Source organism: Bombus vosnesenskii, unplaced genomic scaffold, assembly GCF_011952255.1.
Source record: "Bombus vosnesenskii isolate JDL3184/JDL3185 unplaced genomic scaffold, Bvos_JDL3184-5_v1.1 scf7180000013293, whole genome shotgun sequence".
Classification (NCBI taxonomy): Eukaryota; Metazoa; Arthropoda; class Insecta; order Hymenoptera; family Apidae; genus Bombus; species Bombus vosnesenskii.
In genome coordinates, this window is record NW_022882944.1 from 3,248,394 (window position 1) to 3,272,912 (window position 24,519).

The window sequence follows — 24,519 nt, forward strand, 5'->3', positions numbered from 1 at the left end:
TGTTGAAAATGTGATTTGGGAGAATTTAAGTAAATTGAAAATCTATATATTATAAAATTTGCTATTTTCATATTTGGCATTTTTATGCAAATCAAATGTTTAAAAGATATCTTTATTTTTTTACGAAAACAACAAAATTATGATAATGACATTTTCTTTCTTTTATAGAAAAGAACAACACTAATTAAAGTTGTAAATGTTAGTTACCGTTGTACTAAAAGTTACTACATTTTAAGAAAAATTTTTATTCGAACATTTAAGTATACCTTAATTTGTTAACCTTAATATGTTTGTTGTTTGTTAAAGTCATGCATGGAGAATTAAATATTTTTTCCTTTAAAAATCTTAAATTTATACACGATTCACATATTTTAAAATATTGTATCGTGTAATTATAAATGTAATTAATAAATGTAATTTTCATATACATCAAATGTTCATTCGATACTAAAATATTTGTAGCCTACGTCTGAAATTTTTTTAAAAGCTTCAAGATTTAGTAACTTAGCAGTGATATATTCTAGTACTTTATTGATAAGTTGGTATCAGTTGGATATACTATCTAATGTAGATAGATTTGATTTGAATCATTCGAAAATCGATGTTTTATGTAACATTGCGACATTAAATCGCATAAAATTATTTATGGACATGAAAAGCACGTGGGAAAAATATGACAAGAACATTTTTTTCATTTTTTCACTCGAATATTTATATCTATGAAATTTTATAACGAAATGTTCAATATAATGCAAAAATACATATTTAATCCAGAACCAAATGAAAGGACAGTTTTAATAACATGAAATAATTGATTATTGAAGTTTAAAACTGTTTTTCATGTTCTTTCTCTGTGTCTTTTTTACACGAGAAAGCTATTTCTATAAAAATTCTATCTAACAATATCTAAACAATACGGGGACAATTTATGTGCGGTACTGCTTTCTATGGAAAGCGGTTTTCTCAAATGATTACTAAATTTTTATTCTTTTCACTGAATTCATAATGATGTCGCTTCAACGTTTCGTCGAATGAGATTTCTAATGAGGCTTTTGACGGTTTTCACGCTGTACACTGATAATTTACAAGTGTTCCGTGAAGGAACTTTAAGTAAGAGAAGATCTTCTGACACTTATAAGGATGTACACTGCGGCATCCCTTTTAGACAGAAGTCAGAATTCAAGTGAGTACCAAACTATCGATTTAGATATTCTGTTCTTCTAAAAACATATATATAATTTTTCTGAAGAGAAATAATAATTTTCAAAATAATAATTACGTATTTGTAATTCACCGTAGAAGTACTAACATTAACTCGTATCTTATACATACACACATACATAACACACACCCTAATTCATTATTGTACTATATGTCTTTTCTATATATACATTTATATTCAATTATTAATTAACAATACATATTTAACCATTTAAGAGCTCACTAAAACAATCAAATATGGTAAAAAGCTCCATATTTTTTTATGAGAAAATTACTTTATTAAATGGCTTGTAATTATTATAAATAATATAAAAATACTCTTTACCTATAGTATAATTTTTTCTTATCTCTTTTCATAGTTACTTCTTGCATAATAAACTTTAAAACAAAGAATGTACAAACCAATATCACAATCTAGATTACACGATGTTTGTTTCTTTTCAAAATCTCTTTTCATTTATACATTTTATTGCAGTAAATAAGACATTTGCATAAATATCCATAGTCTATTGATGAACATACAATAACGTTTCAGGATGTTTAGATTGATCGTGATATTTTGTCTCATCGTTCACGTTTGCGCAACGGAAGCTCACTGGAAAGGCTACAGACCACTTTGCAGATACTGGTGTAGGACGATCGATCATCAATATTATTGCTGTCCAAGCGGAAAAGCTGAGAGTTGGGCGGAATATATTTGGTATTCTTTCCTACACCCATGGCTGCTAATGATCACCGTTGAATTTGCACCGATCGACACGTTTTGGCCAGAAAATGTCCATGAGGAAGAAACAGGGGAACATTGCCCGCCGTTGAGAACCCATTGTCTACGAACTTATGATTGGTACTCACTGCCACCAACTTCTTGCCACGGCGACGAGGATTGCGACAAATGGGAAAAATGCTGCTACGATGTTTGTCTTGAACACAAAACCTGCAAACATGCAGAATAATAAATGAAACGTTCTTTTAATTGGTAGTATTCCAATTATTTGTTAAATATGATTGTTATAAATTGTATATCCCTTATAATTAGCCCAATTACTTATCATATGATACTTATAAAAAACATCTTTCTTTATGATATTAAAATAACTACCTACCATTGCAGTATAAACTATTCAGTATTGCCTTCCTTTCTAAATGAAATTGATTGACAAAAAAGTATGTAATTGATTTCCGCGTATCATAAAAGTAAAAATCACGTGCGTTAATATGCTGTAGCATGCAATGTTCCCAAACATTTTTCATTTAATTATCGTGAGAGCAGGTCTAATTAAAATGCTTCGGCTGCGATTAAGGTTACTTTACGTCGGAGCTATCAATTCGACAGTAATTTCTCAATTAACGTGGGCGACGAGATACTTAATAAACAGTTATGTTGCGGTGCGCTCTTCACCGTGACCTGGTCCCATTAAATTGTAATTGTTGCATATCACGTTTCGTATTAGCTTAATTAATGCCGCCGTTTATCCAAATTTTTTGGGAAAATTTCGCGACTTTAGTCATGTCTAAATTGGTCTTATTGCCTGTAAAATTCAAAATACAAGTTGAATAGTTACAAGTATGTTAAAAAATGTTATGTATATATGAATTTTATTGTTTTATGTCTAAAAGTTTACACATAAATCTGACAAAGATCTCCTTAGGAAGATCCGTGAATATATATTTAGTCGAAGACTCAGGTAGACCCAAGCATCGATTTTCCCTAAAGCTCCTACTACGACTACTTTCTATTTTTTCCACGTACTTTGGAACAACCTGTATTCAGATTAAATCGCTTGGTTGTTGGAATATCGAGGAGTTACGATCGAAAGTTGCAAAGGCAGAAGAAAATTGCATGTTTTTCACCGTGAACGTTGTACGAGAGAAAATCATCTCCATAAATATATCAGATCATAAATCGTTGTGTTAGTAAACTACGTTGAACAATCCTTCACGAAGTTCTTGTTCGTTCAATATTCAGTAGCTTTGTCACCTTTTGACTATCAGCTGCGAATTTTAAATGGGAGGCCTTCGTTCACGGCTTGTACAGACAAGTTGTAACCTGTTATTATGACTGTCATATGCATCACAAATGCTCTTTCTTCGAGGTATCGATGCTCATTACCTATGGAAATCAATGATTGTTAATTTACGTTACTCTTACTTTCAATGTAGAAAGTTTAGTACATAAAAATTGTTATATCTATGATCATAATACAGAAAAATATTTTTATACTGATAAAAGAATACTTTATGGGATGTAGTTTGATTTTGTAAATTCGAAAATTCCAAATCTAGATCTTCAGATGTCGATTTAATCGTGATGGAAAATTAGTTGAAGTTGTTCCTTCCAGGAAAATGAGTACAATTGTTTGATTTAAGGTAATACGTTGTTGAATACTAAATTGTGCTCAATGGTGTGGTCGTTTCTAGAGGATTGTATAGTGACCGTGTTCAAAAGATAGTGATCTTCTGAAAGTGAAATCTTGAAAAGCGATCGTATCTAAACAATCTATATAAAGATGCAGTTCTTCTTTTTTCCAACTAGAAATACTTCAATAATTTTATAAAGCGAATTTAAAAAAAAGATAGAAAAGTACCTGTCCTTTTTGTTATTAAATAAAGATTCATTATTCATTGTTTTATTTTTCTGGTCTTTCTTGTACAATTATGTTAATATTAATATTTTACAAGTCATAAATAATAAGTTCTTTGTATAACAATAAATTTTGAAAATTATTGTGCAAGAGAGCCCTACTATTTATTGCCAAAAGAATGAAAAAATGAGGCCTCTGTTAATTCAACAGTATCTATGTCTATAGATTTAACGAAAAAAAGTTGATTATTTAGGACAGTCAGGTAAAAGCTATGTGGGAAAAGTAACAGTATCACGGCATTATCAGTGCCAAGGAAAATCTCACTTGTCGGTTGGTGAAATGACAAAGCCGACAGCAGTCTAATTTATCCTGGCGTAAGTTGGTTTGCACATGGTTGTGTAAATATTTCCGTAACGGTGAAAGAAACACGCGTTCTTCCTTCCTTCCACTAACACCTCTATAATGGTGGAAAGACCTTGATAAGGGTTTCATCGGTCGGTCGAGCAGACCTTTTTATAAATTCTACAGCTGTTGTGCGTTCACGGTACCTACGCAGAGCGCGGCAAAAGGATAAAGCAGAGAATAGAGGCGAGATCGGAATGGGAATGGAATCTGGCCGATGGTGCGCATGCGTCGACCCCGTTCATTCACTCCTCCGAATCATTCATAAATCGCGGAGTCCTACGCTTCTGTTCCCAACGGCTAATGATAAAACGGTGTATTGTGAACGACTTATGCGGAATGCCGCGAAATTACATCACTACTTTGTTGCTTTCTGATTACATGAATAAGTCAGCTCGATGCTTGTCACTGGCTGCAGATAATGCTCAATTCCTTTAGAACTGAAATAAGAAAGATAAAAGTTTATTTCTATGGTTTAGTTGAATTACTTATAGGCAGTATATAGGTCAATGTACATCTAACAAATTCTTAAACGATAATAGATTGTTCAATTCAATAAGTACATGTCCTTTAACTTAGGACAAAGTTAAATTAAACAATCGAAGTGCAGCAATTTTCTATGGGAAGGAGTTCATTATCTGCTATTAAGGTTTCAAATTTACCTAACGATCACTGTACGATTATGATAGCGAAAAATGATGTAAACAACTATGAACCCCCGAACCCATTAAAGAAAAGTCAGGTTGCCTTTATTTTGCGGCGTAATCACGATGAGACGTCGCCTTCGATTCAGATATAATTGACGTGTCGACCGCACACGCGCTTAGCTAGATGCAGTGGGGATAAAGGAAGTGAGGATATACCAGATTCGAGGCCGGTGGAAAGTAGGAACGGAATCAAGCTGGTCGCGCATGTGCAAATGTCTTGCACAAAACAGTTATCCAGGCGAGATCACGCTTTCGAAATCTATAGAAGAAAAAATTAAAAATTAGTGTTTAACGGAAAGTTCAACGGTGTTCATTGAGACTTATCTCAAAATGATGTTTAAAATATGACTCAAAATAATTATTACAATTATCTGCACACAATATAAATAAATTGCACAAAAATAGTTCAAAATATCAAATGAGAATTAAAAAGAAGCAATATGAAATTTAAAATAATGACCATTAGGATGTATTTGCACGTAGATAAAGATGTAAGAATATGTAGAATGCATATACATATATGTAAAGATATATATATGTAAAATACTTGAAGTAAAGTTGTGTACATAAAAGTAAGAAATCTCGTAAGCTAATGATCGAGATCTTACTTCAATACACAGAAATTAGTGCTCCCAATAGAACTTAAAAATGTTTAAAATGATGCTGGAAATAATTAAAGAACTATCTTTGAATCAAAATACTTATTTATTGTAATTAAAAAAACATATAATTACTTCCATCCCAGTAAATTTTGTCACTACAATTAAATATGAAATACCTTTACGAAAGAATCTTCTAGTTGCGAAGATCGATAACCTCAAAATAACATTCACGCATTTGTAGCATTCCTTAACTCTGGAATCCTTATTGTAGGTATGAGCTTAATATGATACAATATGATGAATTCCATTAATTTCTTTCTAAAAATTGAAAAGTAAATATTATAATTACTAGAATAGTCAAGATCACCAATTCAATAATTTTAGTAATTTTTCACAGAAATAATATAAAAATCCATTGAAAGGTTTCAGTAATATTGTGTAAAATATATGTATAAAATTACATTATATATTTCCTTATATACCTTTCATTTTCACTCCTTTTACATAAACTTTAGGTCCTAATCGTTGGTGCTTCCAATGTTAAACAATTTTAATTACCAATTCTTCAACTTTATAATAGGCAGCAATTGCTCATTAAGACATCTTTTAATCCCGAAAAAGTAACCTGCAAAAAAAGATCGAGTTTCATCTCGAACGCGAGATTATAAATTAAAGAAGCTTGAAATTAGATCGGAGCCATTCCTAATCGAATGCTGCACACCGGTACCGCAGTGGTGTATTTATAACAGGGGGAAGATGGTGCGCGTAGCCGAGAAGCGGCGGTGGTGGGGATAACTAATTTCACGCGGTGCGGGAAGAAAGGGGGGATACGGCGCACGCACACCTATGTAGCCACGGAATTCGGAAGAGCGGCAACTTCAGTGGCATTCGTTTGCGAACCGCGGCACGGTGCGGGTCGCGGTTATTTCCTGGCTCGTTTTCTTCATCTTCGATTTCAACCCTTCGATTCGACTCGCTGTCTTAGTCTTTGACACAGCTCAAAATTAAGTGACTTTTAACGTACAATCATTCACTATTATCTAACAAAATAGAGACCAAATATTCAACAAATAAAATCGTGAACAGAGGAAGGAAAAAGTAAACTGACAAAATTTCCCAAAATTTTCACTCCTCGTGCCTACATTGCCAATTGTGAGCGAGGATTACTATCCATTGAATAGTATCGTAAAAGTAAACACAAGCTTGTAAGAAGGAACAAAGTATCAAACGGTATTTCATCGCGTTCCTCCTGAGCAAAACTCGTGGAAAGTGCTGTACGCTCCGGTTCACGGTGCACTATTCAGAGGGACGGAACAAGAGAGAGGGAATAAGGGAGGAAGAAAGAGAGGAGTCACGTTTGCTGAAGAAAGGCGTGCTCACGACCGAGCTTTTACGGTCTCGTCTCTTCATTGACGTATCCTGATTTTGACTTTCGACGAATATACATTGTATCTATATATTTTCTTTTTTCCCTCCTCTTTTATTTTATGAATGACATGTATTATTTTATAAATTAGTAATTGGAAATAAGGTTATTTGCACAACATTAGTTATACGATAGTTCAATGAATGTTGCGCGGATGATTTTGCTCGATCGTTAATCGATGAGTCGCGATTAATATTGGCGTATCTCAAGGATCGAAAGTGAGTGAGTTCAAGTGGTGTAGAAATAGACTGAAGTTTAAGGAAACAGATGAATATGAGGCTCATTGTCAGAGGAACGCTTGTGTTGTTGGTCATTGCCAATGCAGTCCACAGTCAAAGTGAGTACATATTTTCACGTTATTTCATTTTTGTATCTTTACATGTGTCTTATGCGTGTCTATGCAAATTTGCTTATATGTGAATACTTTGATTGATCTTTATTGACAATACATGAATGTTATAAAAAAACATAATTATAAGGCATCTAGTGAGGTATCTTTTAAAAAATGTATTCCCTACAGCTAATTTTTAATTAGTATAACTGTAATTATAATGTGAAATATAACGAAAAATAATATTAAAAATTTAAAAAATGGTGACATTCGAAATATTTAATTGGTAGCTCTTCCTTACCTAGGTTCCATTTGTTTAGCTATATAAATCCATTTTTTCAGCCATGAAAATGTGAATTTACATAAATACCCATAGTCTAATTATTATTCAAAGTGCAAGAAATAAATTTTTCAATCATATTATAAAAATAGGAATAGAAATAAAACTTTTCCTAATACAATTACACTTAAATTAAGGACTAAGCATTTCCCTGTTTACATTTCGTCATTGTATAACTCTGAATGGTTTCGATTAGCTTTTTATTCGATGTAAACACGCAAATGATCCGTCCACGATCCTATTCGTACCGGGCTACTCTTCTGTCTCAATTTCGTGGTACAATCGTCTTTCTGATCATTGATCAAACAGATTTTATTCATAGTTTAATGTCATTGTGCTCTGAAATAACTCAAGAGTGTTTTTCTAATGAGTCACGATTGTTCCCCGAGTAATATTCGAAATAGGTATTCAATGATTACGAAACTGGTATTGAATGAGTGTTCGATATGGAAATGACAGCGTTCAAAAAATGTATATTTGTATGGGCACGTTACAGGAACAGTATATTGGTTTCAAATCATAAGAATTATAACGAATACTCCATTTTGGATATTTTATCAACTTTTGTGTGTTATGCGCACTTTCGTATCTTCCAATTTGCCATAACTGCATAAATATCCGCGGTCTACTTATGAATTACGCGTTAAGTACACGGTAGTACATATTGCTCATCTCAATGGAATTCGAATTGCATGACTCAGGTGTACTGACCTGAACTATAGTCATTTTTAGCCTTAGTCATTCTCAAGGTCAGCCCACCTCCACGAATTTTTATTTCAAATTACAATCCGTTGACATTGTTACCATATTTTGCTGTTTCACAGTCTTTACTAGTTTATTCCTTCTACTTTAACTCTTGGGAATATTTCTTAATTTGCTTAAAGCATCAGACGTATAAAATACTGTATCAAAACGATTGATCAAGATTCAAACTACTGAGGAAACTATAAGGATGAATATGTGGGAAACTCATCAACGGGAAATCTTATCTTAAAAGCTTTTTATGTTTTCCTTGGAATTGCATATCCGATGTTCTCCTTTTCAAGCAATTATGTATATTCTGCATTACATTCTCTACACTGTAGCGTTGCTTGATTCCTTCTTAGAAAACGTTTTCAAAGTTTATTATTTTTATACAAAATTTCTTTTCGCTTCAAACTATTACAATTTACCTTAAATAGCCATTAATTAAGATCCCTTTAGAGATATTCCAGTGATATTAAAAACGTTTCTTTATGAGATATAACATTTCAAGTTTGTAAGTTGGAGGTTTTCTGGCGGATCATCCCCAAAGACGTAAGATTTATTTTTAAATACAGATTTATGCTTGTGATATTATCGACGTACGTTTCTTAAGCAGGATAGTTTACTGTCGATTACCGCAAGAATAATTGAATATCGAATTTTCATTCTGAGGTGCTATAACGATTATTTTTCTTCGTTCATAGCATAATTTTGCTTATACACCCGCTATTTGCAGAATATCATAAGTATAAGAAATGCCCTTAAAAATCCAGTCTAAAAAATTCTCTTTTTACAAAAATATTTCCCAATATTTCGAAATTCCTTCTCTTTCATTTACAGCGCAACTTTATCTTGTAGTAATCAGCATTGCGCGCAGTTCGCAAGAAATTCAATTCACGTATAATTTTCACTCAAAATCTCCAAGGCAATACCATCGTCGATCAATTCATCGATCTTTCATCGAGCATAGAAACGTGTATTTCATGGGGTATGATGGAGACTATGATGGAGAGTTTCTGCCAGTAGTGTAATTACCACCTTGCTCAAGATCGCGTTTTCTTGTTGCTCATTTCGTTTTCCAGCGTGGTTCGCACAAGCCATCATCGACTTCCACCAAAAGAACAAATCGCTTGCTAGCCGACATGCTCCATCTTTCCGCGGTACGCTTGGAAATTAGAGGAGAGCGAAACGAGCCGCGTTGCGGTCGCTCTTCGAATAAGAAACATTTTTTCCTACCAGCCTAATGGTCCTCCGACGGTCCCCTTTTTTATCCTGTTTCACCAAGGTGTAAATGGACCGACGCAGAAAACTTCGAATCTCTACTTATTTCTCGGGCGAATCCAATTGGAAATGGATAAAGAGCAATCGATAATATATTGGCCAAATATAATAAAATTTCGGAGACCTTGGTATTGGAATTTGGAATTTGCACCTTGGAATTTCTTTTGACAGAGAGATTTTTGGAATTTTTTAATAGGCATAATTATTTTAAATCTAAAAATTAGATTGTAGTCGATAATATACAGAAATGTAAAGAAGAATGTAGAGAATAATACTATGTAGGAAACCACTTGGAAGGCAAATTTAACGCGATCGTTTATTTATTATTCTTTACTTTAGCGTGGTTAACTCTTTTCCGTTGTGTTTTCTAATGGATGTACGCCCGCGCACATGCGCTTTGTTCCGTACTGAAAGAGAAAATACATCAAGAGTTATATATCACAGTGATTTCGATAGCAGCGCTGTCGCCAAAGCGATGATTGATGATTTCTCCCTGGGACGCACAAGTAAACAGGATCGTTCGAAGACGATGGGAACTATGCTCTTTTTCCCTGGTGTTACGATGCATTCGTGATTAATGGCCGCGATATTTAATCTAATCCGGTGTAAACAGGCGCCACAAAAAAGTGTTTAATCCTTCGTTCAATGGTTCAAGTTGAAGAACTGTAATTAAGATTTTATACGTATTATATTACTATGTTTGAACGATACATATTATACAGGCTATTTTGTTTATCTTACACGTTAATAGTTTGTACGATTACTTTTGTTGATAGACAAATTGTCATATTAAAATTTCTTTTAAAGAAGCAATCTAATAAATCTCATAAAAAAATAATCCTCTGAATCGTAAACGAATCATGGTCGTTTCCGGAAACCATTCGCCTCAATAACGTGCGTGATTATGCTCGGCTCTCTTCATTCATCTGAATTGTGGCGAAAGTGGCATCAACGATAACGATCGACCTGTTGTTTCAAGGGTAGCACGCCTCAAAGGGCAGATGCACCATGAACCTGTTTTTGAAACGATTACTCTACATACAGTGGTTACAGAAAGTATTTGAACATCATTGTATTTATTATAGACATTCGCGTAATAATTGTTCAAGTCTATGTATATTTAATTTCGTACCATTTAGTAGTATTCTCATATAGTTACAAAAATTTAGCATTATGAAAGTGAAATGTAGAACTTGATATATTCTTGTACATTTATTCTCAAAATATACTCTGAACTTCATCTATATTTTCCACCTATTTATTTGTATAAAGTTTTCTAAATATTTTCCGGAACAGCTTGCTCGTTCGTATTTTCAATTTGTTTCCACAAAATTCCATTAACACAATTTGTTTCTTCATATTTTTCAGCTTATTTGTTCGTACAAAATTACTAAGACTTTTTTCCAGATAATTTATTCTCCTAAAATAAAGAATTTTCTAAAATAATTAGTCGATTTAAATTTTCATTTTTTATTCATTTCAATAAAATTCAAGGCAATGATTTTGAGTAAACATTGATGTAAATTCTAAGAAGCAGACGACGAAAGGAACAATAGGGGTTGTAACTTTTGTAGCATACTGTACCAATCAATTCATCGCGTCGATTGCGCTCGTGCGCACGTGGGCCGACGTTTTATAAAACACAGTTGGCTAGGGTTCGAAAACTGTGTACAAGCCTCTCTCGTAATTCATAAGAAATGTTAAATTTAGGAACATCGTGGGAGGCCGGATTATGGTCCCCCTTTGAATATCACATCCTAAGTATTTTTTCTTGAAGGGCCCCAGATCGTATCGCGAATCTTTTTCAGACAGATGGCTCTTGAAATCCTCTAAAGCATATGTCCTGCAGGATACGGGAGGTCCCCCTTCTCAATATTAATTCATAATACTTTATAATAGAACGTTAGGTACCGGAAAAGGTATGTACGTATGTGCATTTTTAGAATAAAATTCAAATGTTCTGATCTTCTTTAACATGTAATTTTATTCGACGTAGAAATCGTCGTTTAATTCTGTTCGTCTTAACATCTTTTTCGTGAGTTTGAAATGGTTTGAATCTAAGTTCTCATTTTCGATGACAGACGAACGTTTTGAACACGACTCGTCATCTAACGATTCATTTCCTTCTTTAAACCGTCTAAACCTCTTTTACGCTATTTTTTTGCTAACAGCATCTTCTTCATGTACACAAATGTGTCTTACCACATTTACTGTTGTATTTCCAAGTTCAAACTGGTATAGTAGGAAAGCATAAATTTTTAACTTCTCGCTATCCATGTTTATTGTTGTGTTAAACAACGAAATGTCAAAACAACTGAAAACAGTGAAGCATGTATACCAACTACAAAGATCAAACTTTCCACTGAAACCAATTGCATGCATTACGCTTACCAATTACTGCACAAAATTCAATTTGTTATTATTAACATGTTATTAACAAGAACCAATTTTTACAAACTTTTTTAGGAACTTTTTCCGGTACCTAATATGATTACATTACTCATAGTACTTTATAGAAACTATATTTCATAGCAAATTTATAATATTTTAGAATATTTTATTACTGTATTATTCATACTGTGCACTAGTAATTTCCTAATATTTTATATTAATAGTAGTATAAAATTTCATAATATTTTAAAATACTTTAAAATAATACTGTAATCGATTTGCAATATTTCATAGTTTTTCTATGTAGTATTATTCAATACTATACCTCTAGAAATCAAAGTAACTAACTAGACTACAATTAAAGAGAAAACTAACCTAAGTAGGAGGTTAAGTTGTCATTATTAAATGCTATAAAGGATACAGGAAGTACTCTTCTTTCTAGAAACTGAAAAATGAAAAAAGATGATTATCTATCTTTGGCTTTAATAAATTCCCCGAAGGAGTTAAACACGATGCAATTTTGCACCGAAACGTGGAATAAAACTGAGAAATCTGGTGGAACAAGTAGGTATATTGCGTTTTATAATAGCGGATCGTTGTAGGTGGCTGCCTGAGGGATAATATTGGCGGTGAGATTGTCTGGGAACTATCGAAGTATAATATTGCACAGTGTGTAGGCAGAATATAATTGATATGCAAATGTGTCTTTCAAGCTGGATTCCAACGACGATGCAACGTTAACAGCTAATATGATCGACGAAAAGGTTCGTTCTGTTCTGTCTCGCTAATTCAAATGCTATTTCTATTATTCCATAAACTATTTCGTTGCTTAACTATGCATTAGGTTATATAACAAATTTCGTCGCATTTCTTCGCAAGAACGTCAAAAACTTGTATATATGTAGGATCTACTTATTCCTTTAAGAACCGGATTTTCCTTAATCTGTAACAAAAATTAGTAGTATTTAGTTAAAAGTTAGTAGGAAAATAATTGCTCACTTTACTAACAACTTGTTAAGGATATAATGGTATGCACGTGCAACATTGAGCGTGAAAGGGTTAACTTGTACAATTATTTAAATTTGCCTGCATTTAACATCTCTGTATATATATTTTCAGATTTCGTTAATATGATCATTACATTGAGGACTTTTATACAATTATAGGAAATTGGAAAGCACAAAGTTACACATAATATGTACGTAGTATGAAAGAATATATAAAGTATTCAAAGTATACTGCTTCCTATAATACGTGCTAGGTAAAACAATCTTTAAATTACATCCTCAAAAATATGTAATTGTATGAAAGGCAACAGTCTATACATAACACAATATATTCATCAAATTAATTTCCTATAAGTCTTCGAATACTTATGTATACAACCACTGAATACTTATGAATACCACTATGTATACCTACAAATTCATATAGATATGTGGTGAATAAAAAAAAAAGAAACGTATCATAGGTTGATACCGGTTTAGGCTGAAAACCGCCTCTCGATTTCGAGTGATCGGCTCATTGTTCAGCAGCCGGTGGTGCGCAGCTCGCTTCCTTTGTCTCTTAGGCGATTCAATGGCTTCGACATTTCGCGTCTGACACGAAGCCCTCCGTCTGTGTTTCCCACAGTTCGTTCCGTGGCCCGTTCCGTTTTGCCGCGCAAATGTTCGATCGCTCGGAAAATAATGAAAGATGTCGAGCAACCAGGACGCAAAATCTCCTCTCGGCATTCTTTCCTGACCACAACGATGCTCGCGAGTTGGCCGTGTTTTTTTCTTCGCCCGCTGTGAAATCGATTTGTTTGTATGAAGAAACAGGATGCACCCTCTTGATACATTCAGGAGGAGCTTGTTTCCTGTTTCATGAAAACAATTTATCGCTAGTTATAGTGGAATTTACAGTTGAATGTGTTCGTAGATTTTGTTTTATTCATGGATCTTTGGCGAAGATTGGAATTGTAGTGGAGGATTGAGTTTTAAGGCAATAGAGAGTAAGGCGTTAAAGGTAATTTTTTATAAGAAGAATATATAGCATTGAAACTTTAATGTGAATTTTTTGGTTGCTTCGTTGGCTTTCTTGCAATTTTTTTTTTTAATTACTACATAGATTGAGAACATTTCTACAGCCGAAATTTCTCAAAGTAATTACATACCATATTTGGAACTTCAGTAATAAAATAAAATTTTCCATCCTCGTTTCTTCCCTCCCCTTTACCACATAAAAATTTTGCCAACGTGACTTCGAAAATATTTAACGCTGTTCGAATAATTCATTAACCAAGGGAAACATCGAGAGAGCATAAGTGACGCGAAACGCATTCATCTTCGTGTGGTTGACTGAATCTTTGAACAGGCTGAATTTCAGTATCTCGAAGGATCCCTCATAGAATGGATTCTAATACTTTCGATTCGTATGTACCATGGGGTCCTGTAAATCACCCCGTCGAGGATAGAACCAACCCTCGGCCAATCGATAGAAACCTTTGCTTAAAAAAGAAACTGCACGTATGAACAGTGGTGCTATTGTAATGAACAAGTTTTGGGGGTTGCAACTACGTTGTGCACTACCCCTCAGAAGTTTCGAGTGTCGCTTTGTAATTCGAAGCAATGAGCTTCTTGAATTTTGAAAGAATATTGATTATTTAGAAAAATAAAAAAGTGACTATTTAAAAAATATTAAAAAGGATATACAACATAATATACACAATAGTTATCCAATTAAAGTTTTATAGACATAGTTAAAAAAATAGAGCTTAAAAATTCGTTTTACCTATCAAGAATTATAACTAACATCTTACTCTACATATTTTCTATATTTTTGTATAGTATATTTATCCTGTGCATTTTCTAAATTTTGCATAAACACATAAAAATCCATAAGTTCAGTCAAATATTATATTATGTTTCTTTTATATTTCTCAAATAATCAATTTTTATTTTACTTTTCCAAATAATCAATGATTTTTTCCAAATGTAAGGAACAGATAGATAGTTACAAATAGCTAAGTAACAAATAGACAATAATTACCAGTTACTCCCACAAACCGCAAATACCATTTTAAATACCAAGAAGTAGAAAGCTTCGAACCTTTCTTTAAAAGGAAGGGTTAAGCAAAAAGAACAAGAAAAGGGAACAAAACAAAGATCCCTCGACAATCCGTGCACGCAATTGTCGCGTGTTTTTCCACGCATAATGACCACGTACAAAATGTCCTTTGATTAAGAGGAACAAAGTCGACCAGGTGCTTTCTGGTTCGCGTGTCACGAGCCTTCGTTATAACCTTCTTTTCCTTTTGGTCATCGGGAGGATTGAATATTCACGGTATGATGGCAAGGGTATGCAAGAATAGTGGACGATTCGGAAGTAGGTGGCGGAACTTATGGCAGATGTTTCGTTCCATCAGAAGTATCACGGAATTCTTTCACTCCTTTGCACCCTAATACGGCACACGCGCCCTTTATTACCGTAGAAAATACCAGACAATTCCTTCCTTTATTCTTTCTCATTTTTTCCTCTTACAATATTTTTTTCTTATTTCTTTTTTATTGTTCTTGTTCCGTCCAAAGTGGACGCCGCTCTCGCAGCAGCTTGCAATTTCTATTATGCAATTTTCCTTAGGGGAGTTTTTTTGCGCGGTCGCTGGGTTTTAGGAGACACGCAAGATGCAAATTTCTTTGTTGTTTCTTAGAGAATTTCTTGCGAAGGATTAGGGAGAAGTAAGAGCTCCTGCGTTTTTGGATTTTATTTTACGGCTCGATCCACTTTTTCAGAAACAAGTAGCATGTACATGTTCGTTTAGTTCTTGATATATACTATTTTAGAATTTAGTACAATGATTCACTTATTATATCAGATTTGCTTTTATCGTGTGTACTTATATGAAGATCATAGGAGAAAAATATTGTAATTACGTTTTTGTTAATTTTCTGAGTCAGGGGAATTTTAATATGACGTTATTGAAAATGAAAATAATTTAAATATCACGCATTTTCTTTAATACTTTCCATGAGATTTGTTAGATCGAAAATCGTTATTAATATTTGTTAATCGATAGTCGAATTGTAACTAAATAATAATTAAATAGGGAAGAGGTATAACTTGTCCCAGTTGGATGGACCACCCTGTACAAGTATCTGTTTATCCAGCGTTCCCACTTTAATGACACATGCACACGCAACATGAACGCTGAAAGTTCGGCACGAGCTATGGGTGAGAGACTGGTTTTCATGGCTTACGATTCTGGACAATGCACGAGCGTATGTGCATGCGAACTTACGCACGGGATGCATTATGAACATAAGTGGCCGCGTACTTGCAATCTTCCTTTGGCAACCTCTGAATGCGTTCTGCTTTCATACACTATAATACATTCGTACATACATATATGTTACTTACGACATGTGAACGTTTATTCGAACAGATTACATTTCTTCAGATTGCTCAATTACATTTATATTTCACAACAGAACTACGAAACTGATCCAAATGACCAAAATTGTAAACTTGGAATTTTATAGATTTGCTGTAGAACATCTTTGCTCGTTCATTGGAAAAGATTATGTCTCATCAGATATTTCAATTATATTTTATTCGAGACATCTACCAAAGTAATCTAGATAATCATTTTTAAATTATTTATGCGTACAATTATATTAATATTTGTTATAAATTTTATAGATTCATTGAGACACATTTTGAATGGTATTTTGCGAAGTACGAAGCTCGATTAGTAATTGTTGCAAATATTTATTTTATTATTTATTCTAATCCTTGCTCGTTTGCTTGATATGGTTTCCGGTTTACATCCTATGATATAAAATAACTAATATAAAATAACATTTATTTAATTACATCGTAATGGAATATTTAATTATCAACATTACTTAAACATTACTTCAATGAGTTGGAAATACGTAAAAAGTTGATTCATAGATAGATTTGTTTTGCGTAAGCTACTTTGTTTATAAAGAATATCTCATGATATTTACCTATCACTACCTTACGTACTAATATTCTATTGTATTATATTATCTTATCTAATTAAATGCACTTACATTATCTTTAAATTACTAGAGATATTAATTAATCCTGTTGAATTGCAAGTTAGTCAGCTGATCTCTTTATACGAAAGTTTCTCTTCCCTTTTTTCTTTTTTTTTTTTTTTAAAGAAAGAAATTATGAATAATAGTTCTTACGAATGTCAATGTACTACCTTTTCCATTTGAAACATACCAGAAACGGGCTGGTCACGGTAAGGTGACTCCACGCGAAACCTTAATAATCATCCGAGACCCCCAGCAGACCAAAAGCATGATCCGTAACCGGATAGATATTATAATAAACGATACACTAAGTAAAGTTTGGGCCGTTAAAAGGTCTTCTTCTTCATATTTGAACAACGGGTCGTACATTCATATTTCACATATTTTAACCCTGCAGCGTAGAAAGATACGAACTGATTAGATTAGGCTAGGTTTACAGAAAATAAGTAATTTGTTCGTTCATATACATTTACATATTAGTACTCCTACAATCTATCAAGTGAAAATATCAGGAATATTATCAAATTGTGCTAATTTTATTACTACTTTTCATAGTTATTTATCGAATAAATTGAGTAGTTTATTGATCTAAGAAGGGTTTTAAAATTATAATACAGAACCTTTTTTGATTCTAAATAACTTTTCCATAACTAATATTATTTAATTAAAAAATTTACTTACATTTTTAGAAACCAATCTTTTTTATTTATACTTATATTTTTACTTATACTTACTTAATTTTGATAATACGAAAACTATGTACTAAAATAACATGAAGTCATATAGAAATATCTCAGTTCATAATACCTCTAAGAGATCCTATATGCCAGTATCATAAATATTCTCATTATATTTCTCAATCATCAGAATTGTTATTTCCTAATTCCTAATCTAATTTAACCATGTACGCGTTTACATTTTCCCATGTTTCTTCCTCACAATACTATCTTATCTCACGTATTGTTAAAGTCTCACAAAACATCGAGAAATCTTCCTGACGAGATGATATAACCTCAAAAGAAAGAGGCACAAAGCGTACGTTACAACGATAAGCCAAAGTATTGCAATTTTTCCTCTATATGAGGTTACAATAGTTAGCTATCACAGTATTTATTGATTTATAAAATGTTTTATAAAATTTATAAAATGACGTATTTGTAAACTGACCGGGAAACCGGAATAAAGACCTTTTTTTAAAGAAAATATCAACTAAACTTTAATCTTTTTTCGAGATTAATTAGTAGTTTAACAATTTTTAATTTATGCCGAACAATGACACCAGGGAACTCAATATTTTGTAAGAAGCATCACTGACCCAAATTCCTCTTAACCACCGGTCGAAAGAGCTTCAAAATTACCGTTGATGATAGACCGCAGGACGACGAAGCTAAAAAGAAGAGGATTGGACCCTAGAAAAATGCGAATAGAGCGAAGAATAGGGAGTTTCTTAGGTCACGCGAATTATTCTCTTTTTTTATGTTGAATGACAAATTTGCTTTGGAATTCTCGCTTCAGCTAATCACTATGCCCGAAGGAATTTTCAGACAAATAATCTGGGGATTTTACACGCGATGTGGACTATCTAAATTCAAGATGGCGGAGATACCAGATGTTCAGGATAATAATACCTAATTTAGGTTAGAAATGATAGAATTTCGAAACACGAATTCTCGTACTATTTAAGAGTTAGGGTAGGAATTCTCTTTTGTTAGAAAACCAGAGAACCATTATGTGTCGCGTTTTTTGCATTTAATTCCGGTTAGAATATTTGCATTTTCTACGTTGTTTTATAGTCTTTGTTATTGGTTTGTAATATATGTTCGTCGTATCAATTTTAAAATAAATCTTCTCCGTCTTCGACAGATACCTTTGGATTTTTTATCTTCCACATATACATATGAATGTATCGCATAAGAATAATTCAAATGGTTAAAATATTATACCGTTAGCCAAGACGTTGATCTAGCCTCTCCTATCCTAACCTAGGCCAGGCATCCGCGGATTACAAGAGACTTCCGGTCTACTCCTTCTGATGGTCATTGTTGCACCGGGCAGCGAGTGTGACGACCCGACAGCCTCGATCCGTTCTTTCTAAACGCCTTTCCTCCTCCACATCATCAATTATTCTTTTTAAAACGTAGTCTCCTCTAACCCAACTACGCCGTACAACAAATTTTGTTTTAAAGCAAAAATACTGTTAAATACAAACTCGAAATCTAACCTGATCTAATTGAAATGTAAACTGACAAATTTAGTCGGGATTAAATTCCCTAAACTCAAAATTAGTGTTTTTAAATTCCACTTGTTTACCATCAGAGAGCACAGAGATTGGTCAAAAATTGTTGGTGTCCTAAAACAAAGTTTTAGCAGCCTGTAATTCGGCTAGGTTAGATTAGACATGTGTTTAAGTTGAATTAGGCTTTTTAATTAAATTTCGCTTAAATTTTGCTAGATTTAACTTCAAGTTAAAGTTAAAGTTTTTAATTAAATTTTAGTAGGTTAACTTTAGATTGTAATTGAAAATAGGTAGATCTAAGCACGGGGAATTTATAATTAGAGATAATTCTTAAATTCGGAACTGCTGTTTTTAGATTCTGTTCACGTGTTGTCAGTCAAACGTAGTTGGTACTGTAAAACAAGGTTCAACCAAGTCATATCCTATTCGTTTTCCGTTTTTCTTTCCTTCTTCTCTCTTTCCCCCTTTTCTTTTCAAACATCCGTGAGCAATCGGCAGAGAAATGAGAACTGGAGAGGTTCTACAGGGTGCGGCACTTGCTCCCGCCACTCTTGTCCCTTCTTCATTCGCTCTTTTCTCTCGTCCCACGATCGAGATTTGCTTTCGTGTTCTCACGCATTCACGTTTCCATGCACGATCCATCGATATAATTTTCAGGTCAACGCGTTTGATTCTACCAGCAGGTTGTCGTGATCTCGTTCAGTCCGCGAGATCCTTTTGGTATTTCCTCCAGCCATTCAAGTTGGAGGTGGAGGAAACAGCGAAACACAGTTCACTCGAGGAATGCTCCGTGAGTCATCTGCGATATTTACATGGTAATTTCTCTTTTAACGATTGTTTCCACGTGGATTAGTCAGCTGGTCTATATTAAGTTCCTTTTTAGTAATTCAGATTTCTGTGGAATAGAATTGTTCAGTTCTTTTTAATTATTTACTTCCACTTTTTCCTATTCAAGCGTGGGAACATTTCAGAATCACAAAGAAAGAGATATAAACACATTTCTATCGATTTTTGTCAATTTTGTACTAATTTCAGTAATCGGCAAAGATTCGTAATAATCTCGGAACACATTGAACGCGAAATTGAAAATCCTGTATTAATATCTGATTTTGTTCGGATTTCAGATATATTTTTGACATTAAAAAAATACAATTGAATTGAAAATAATTGAAAGCATTTCATAGCAGAGTTAAATGTTATAATAAATACAATGATGTACCAGTACTTCCTATAGGCACCAAATTCAAAAATGCTGTATTCTCCTTTTGAGACACAGTGAGCAAGTTTGATGTCTGTATTCCATAGAAAGTATACGAGGCATCCACGAGGCATGATTCTTGCTTCGAGTGAAAGACGAACATTAGTCGCGTACTTCCGTATGACTCGTCATATTCCTATTGTCAAGGTGTATACACTGTTGTCGGGAGAAATTTGCACCGTTTGTTTGACTGAGACTTAATTCGCTATCTTATCTCAGCTCTGAGTTCTTGGAAGCTCACCGTTCTCTTTGATCATATATATGTATAGGTATTTAATCTTCAGTTGTAAAAATATATACGCATCGATCAGCGAATTCTTTAAGCGGAAAATACTTTCTAAGAAATCATTAAGATATTTAGGGGAAGTTTGTCATCGATAGCGTCGGATTTTGAGTAAAATGATAACACTTTGTGCGATTGTATTCTGAATGGCTCATCGGTTGGGAAAGCCGAATAAGGTATAACATATTTACCCTTGTGTCATGTTATAAAAATGTTCACCTTATTTGGAACTAAATATAAGTATACAGTGATTCATAAAAATCCTCCTATACCTTAGAAAAAAATCATTTTTATTTATTTCTCGCGTATATGAAATATTCAAACGTTTCTGGTATGGTAGCTGCGCGTTTACTGTTTTACTTTTGATAAGGATAACTGTATATATTCAAGTTGAACAGATTGCAAGCTATAGTTCCAAAACATGCAATGAGTTGCATATTTTATATCTGTTCAGTGGAAACATATGCCTAACTTGATAATCGATGCATGTATAATATAATTTGAACAAACGATTACAGTAGATGCTTTTTTATGTTTGTAGGTATTTTATAGAAAAATTATCATAAGCATTCGTAATTTGAAGATTATCAAGACCAAAGTGAATTAAATTAAACTAAAACAGTTCCATTGAACCATGTGAGTTACAGTTAATTGGACCTACTTTCCAAGAGATCAAGAATTGAACGACACTACCTATAATCTGTATTATGGAATAATATTCCCTAACTAAAGTATTATAATCCATAAATAGCTATACCCATTCCTACAAATTCCTCCATCCTTCCAATGATATCTTCATCATCTTGTAACTCTCGCGTATTTTAAATAAAAAATTCTATAAATGTTCACTGTTTGGAAATTGGGCTCGGAAACGAATGAAATTGATCTAAAAAGATTCTATTGAACCATGAGATGCAAGTTTCGACTAATTAATCCTAGTTTCCAAAGGATCTAGAGTTGAACGGTACTATCTGCATTGTAGAATAATATTTCCCAACTAAAGTATTATAATCTATAAGTAGCTGTGACATCTTTGTCAACGTCTTCTAGTCCTCGTGCATTTTAAGCAAAAAATTGTATAAATATGCACAGTCTGGAAATAAGGCTGTGAAATGAATAAAATTGGTCTAAAGAGATTCCATTGAACCGTAAGATGCAAGTTGCAATTAATTAATCCTAGCTTACAAAGGGTCACAAAGAGTTGAACGACCTGTTGGCGCAAGGTCGTTCAACTGATGTCTCCTTTTTCGCTTGAGAATTAGCGGCGCACGTGTACTGGTGTTTTGACGCAGCTGATTTTAATAGCCGATTGTGTCTATCGAGGTTTGCGGTCCCAATTAACGTGTCTAAATATAACTAACGATGGTTGGGTAATCGTAGCCGTGAACTGCATCGTTAAAACGCGTATTAAAGAGCGAACTAGGCTCGAGCAACACTTTGAAAGTCATCGCTGACAGCCAGGAAACACTGTGCAGATATCTATTAACATTCCAGAACGATCCATCTAGTTTAATACGAATAGTGTCGCAATTAGCCGCTTCTTCCTCTTCCTTTTCGTTCGATTACCTCAATTAGCCTAATCTTATTTCATCGTCGTCTTGTATTATACACAGAATAATATGTATTATACGTACAGCCATTATGACTGCGGGTCAAAGATTCAAATCAGTACACGCTTCATGGAACGTGAAAATTAAAAAAAGAGAAGTTAGTTTAGAATTCTATTAACGGTAAGTTCGTGGGATTAAATAATTCATATTAGTTTGTTCGAAGGATGGATATTAACGAGTAATACAATTAGATACCTATACATATATATACAGGGTGTTCAGTCGCATTGGAGAACTGTTTCTTCTTCGACACCTGCTTGTACCTGGTTATCTTCGCAAGGGATGTTCCAAACGATCTTTTCAGATCTGAACGTAAGTCTGCGGGATATTTTGTCATTGACTTTTACTCGTGTAGTTATTTACCCATCCCGTACGGAAAGCTCACTGATGAATGAGAGAATCGAACAAGACTTGCAAAGAAAATACGTGAAGAAATGAAAAGAGCAGGGCAGTCAATGCCGAAGCGTCTCCAGCATTGTGTTGTCAGAGGTCATTTTAAACACCTTTTGAGAAACCAAGCAGATACAATGCGGTAAAGAAGAGATTCGTTCTAACTGGAAAACAAATTTGTACGACGTTTTTTATTATTTACAATCATAAAAAGACGTTTAACATAAAACTCATGCACACCAACATGACTATTTGCTATTTCGCCCGAGTCATGAAGATACTTTTTAGAAAAATATAATTGAATCGAAGATGACTAAAAAAGCAGCAGGGTTAAAATGAAAGTATGGCTCTGAAACCGAATTACCGAACAAGTCAGCTTCTCCAGCTGACACACAAGGAGGCTTGAACCTTTTCGATAAGTACATGGCGTTTAGGCTCGAGCCGATGTGATGTTCGAACATATGTCGAAGAGCCGGATATTCTTTTGCGACGTCCTCCCGCATTTTCGATGCTTCTTTCCTCTTTGTGTTCGCGGGCTTCTCCTCGCTGTTCCCTTTTTCTACCGCTGTTGATGGCTCTCAGAGGCGGTCACATGGCGAAACGACCGCTACTTTCGACTACAACCAGGTGCGGCCACGTGTCATGTCATTTTGGCGACGAGACAGATGGACTATGATGGTATCCGGTTGCTCCTTACATCAGTGCCTCGTTTTCCGCATCGGCACTTTGAAGTACTCTCTGTTACGCGATAAAGGGAAACACACTCGTGGTTCCTGGGGTAATAAATTGTGTTAAATTCCGCAGATTTTCTTCTATATTTTTCAATTACTTTCTCTGTAAACGGATTATTCTAAGTTTTTGTAAATATTTTCGGCTCCGGTATAGCATCGGGACTGCAAAATATTCGACTAAAACGTGACTTTTTCGAAGTTTTCGAGGTCATCGAAATCGAAAATCTCGGTCGTTTTTCACCAAAATAAGGTAAACAAAAAAATTTTGTCAACCTGTCGATGCGTGACTTCCTCGTGGACCACATACATTTCTTAAGATTTACTGCTCTTAAACTCCTGTATAGCTTATTCTGTGTGCACCTGAATCTCGAGCATTGTATTAGATTTGGGTTATTTTCTGTCTTGCGGACGTGACCATACAAAGGACGGTAAGCGGTAAAATTGGCATTCAGAGCGTTGGCATTGACTGTGCCATCAGTTGTTCGCCGCTTACCGTTTAGTGCTCCGTACGATCACGGTCTTACGTAGATTTCTACAGTTAAGATCTTCGTTGACCAAATGTTCACAAAATCGGATTTTCAAAACTTTGGTTCGTTTCCATGAAAAACGACCCTCGTTTTCGAAATGAATAACTTAAAACGGCCTAAAGTACCCTCGAATGAAAGACGCATCCGGTTAAAAAATTTTGCTCTCCGTATTGTACCTTACTTTTCTACTGAGCTGATCCTACATTTTCCAATTGCCCTGCATTATTTCGTTTCTTTTTGCATCCACAACCGAAGAATATCCTTATAGTATAAAGGAAAACATTGGCGAGTTTTAGGATAATAACTCTATTGAGATAAGTGGTTCTCTTTTTCCTATAATTTGGATAGCCATCCTTAGACTCGTGTAATTTCCGGAGCACCCTCGGAATCACGGCATTCCTCGGGTTGAACG

At 34.0% G+C, this 24,519-nt stretch overlaps 2 protein-coding genes and 1 long non-coding RNA gene across 5 annotated transcripts in view; 2 read left to right on the forward strand and 1 right to left on the reverse strand.

Annotated features, from left to right (window-relative positions):
- The first annotated feature begins 743 nt into the window (after positions 1-743).
- Positions 744-2,317, forward strand: LOC117232746. The gene is made up of 2 exons (XM_033492356.1): positions 744-1,183; positions 1,757-2,317. Exons 1-2 carry the CDS (start codon positions 1,032-1,034, stop codon positions 2,172-2,174), a joined length of 570 nt encoding a protein of 189 aa, XP_033348247.1. The 5' UTR covers positions 744-1,031; the 3' UTR covers positions 2,175-2,317.
- LOC117232748 lies at positions 2,064-6,103 on the reverse strand. Of its 2 annotated transcripts, XR_004493181.1 has the most exons (7): positions 5,997-6,103; positions 5,691-5,832; positions 4,868-5,171; positions 4,128-4,645; positions 2,972-3,331; positions 2,325-2,750; positions 2,064-2,155 (listed from the first exon to the last, which is right to left on the reverse strand). It is a non-coding gene; the product is annotated as an uncharacterized LOC117232748 (long non-coding RNA). The 2 variants fall into 2 exon arrangements; XR_004493180.1 differs by having other exon boundaries at positions 4,128-5,171.
- A 283-nt stretch (positions 6,104-6,386) lies between these two features.
- The window catches only part of LOC117232745, a 36,898-nt gene continuing 18,765 nt past the window's right edge, over positions 6,387-24,519 (forward strand). The window contains exon 1 of one of the 2 annotated variants that reach the window (XM_033492354.1): positions 6,387-7,277. In XM_033492354.1, coding sequence (XP_033348245.1) covers positions 7,208-7,277 — 70 coding nt within the window. In that variant the 5' untranslated portion in view covers positions 6,387-7,207. Of the gene's footprint in view, positions 7,278-12,248; positions 12,792-24,519 lie in introns of those variants that run through there. The other variant, XM_033492355.1, reaches the window with a different exon arrangement.

Excerpts from the sequence above, each read along its gene's own strand:
- LOC117232746 (XM_033492356.1), top strand. The coding sequence starts at position 1,032 with ATGAGATTTCTAATGAGGCTTTTGACGGTTTTCACGCTGTACACTGAT. Across the intron at positions 1,184-1,756 it reads AGACAGAAGTCAGAATTCAA|GATGTTTAGATTGATCGTGA; the intron begins GTGAGTACCAAA and ends ATAACGTTTCAG.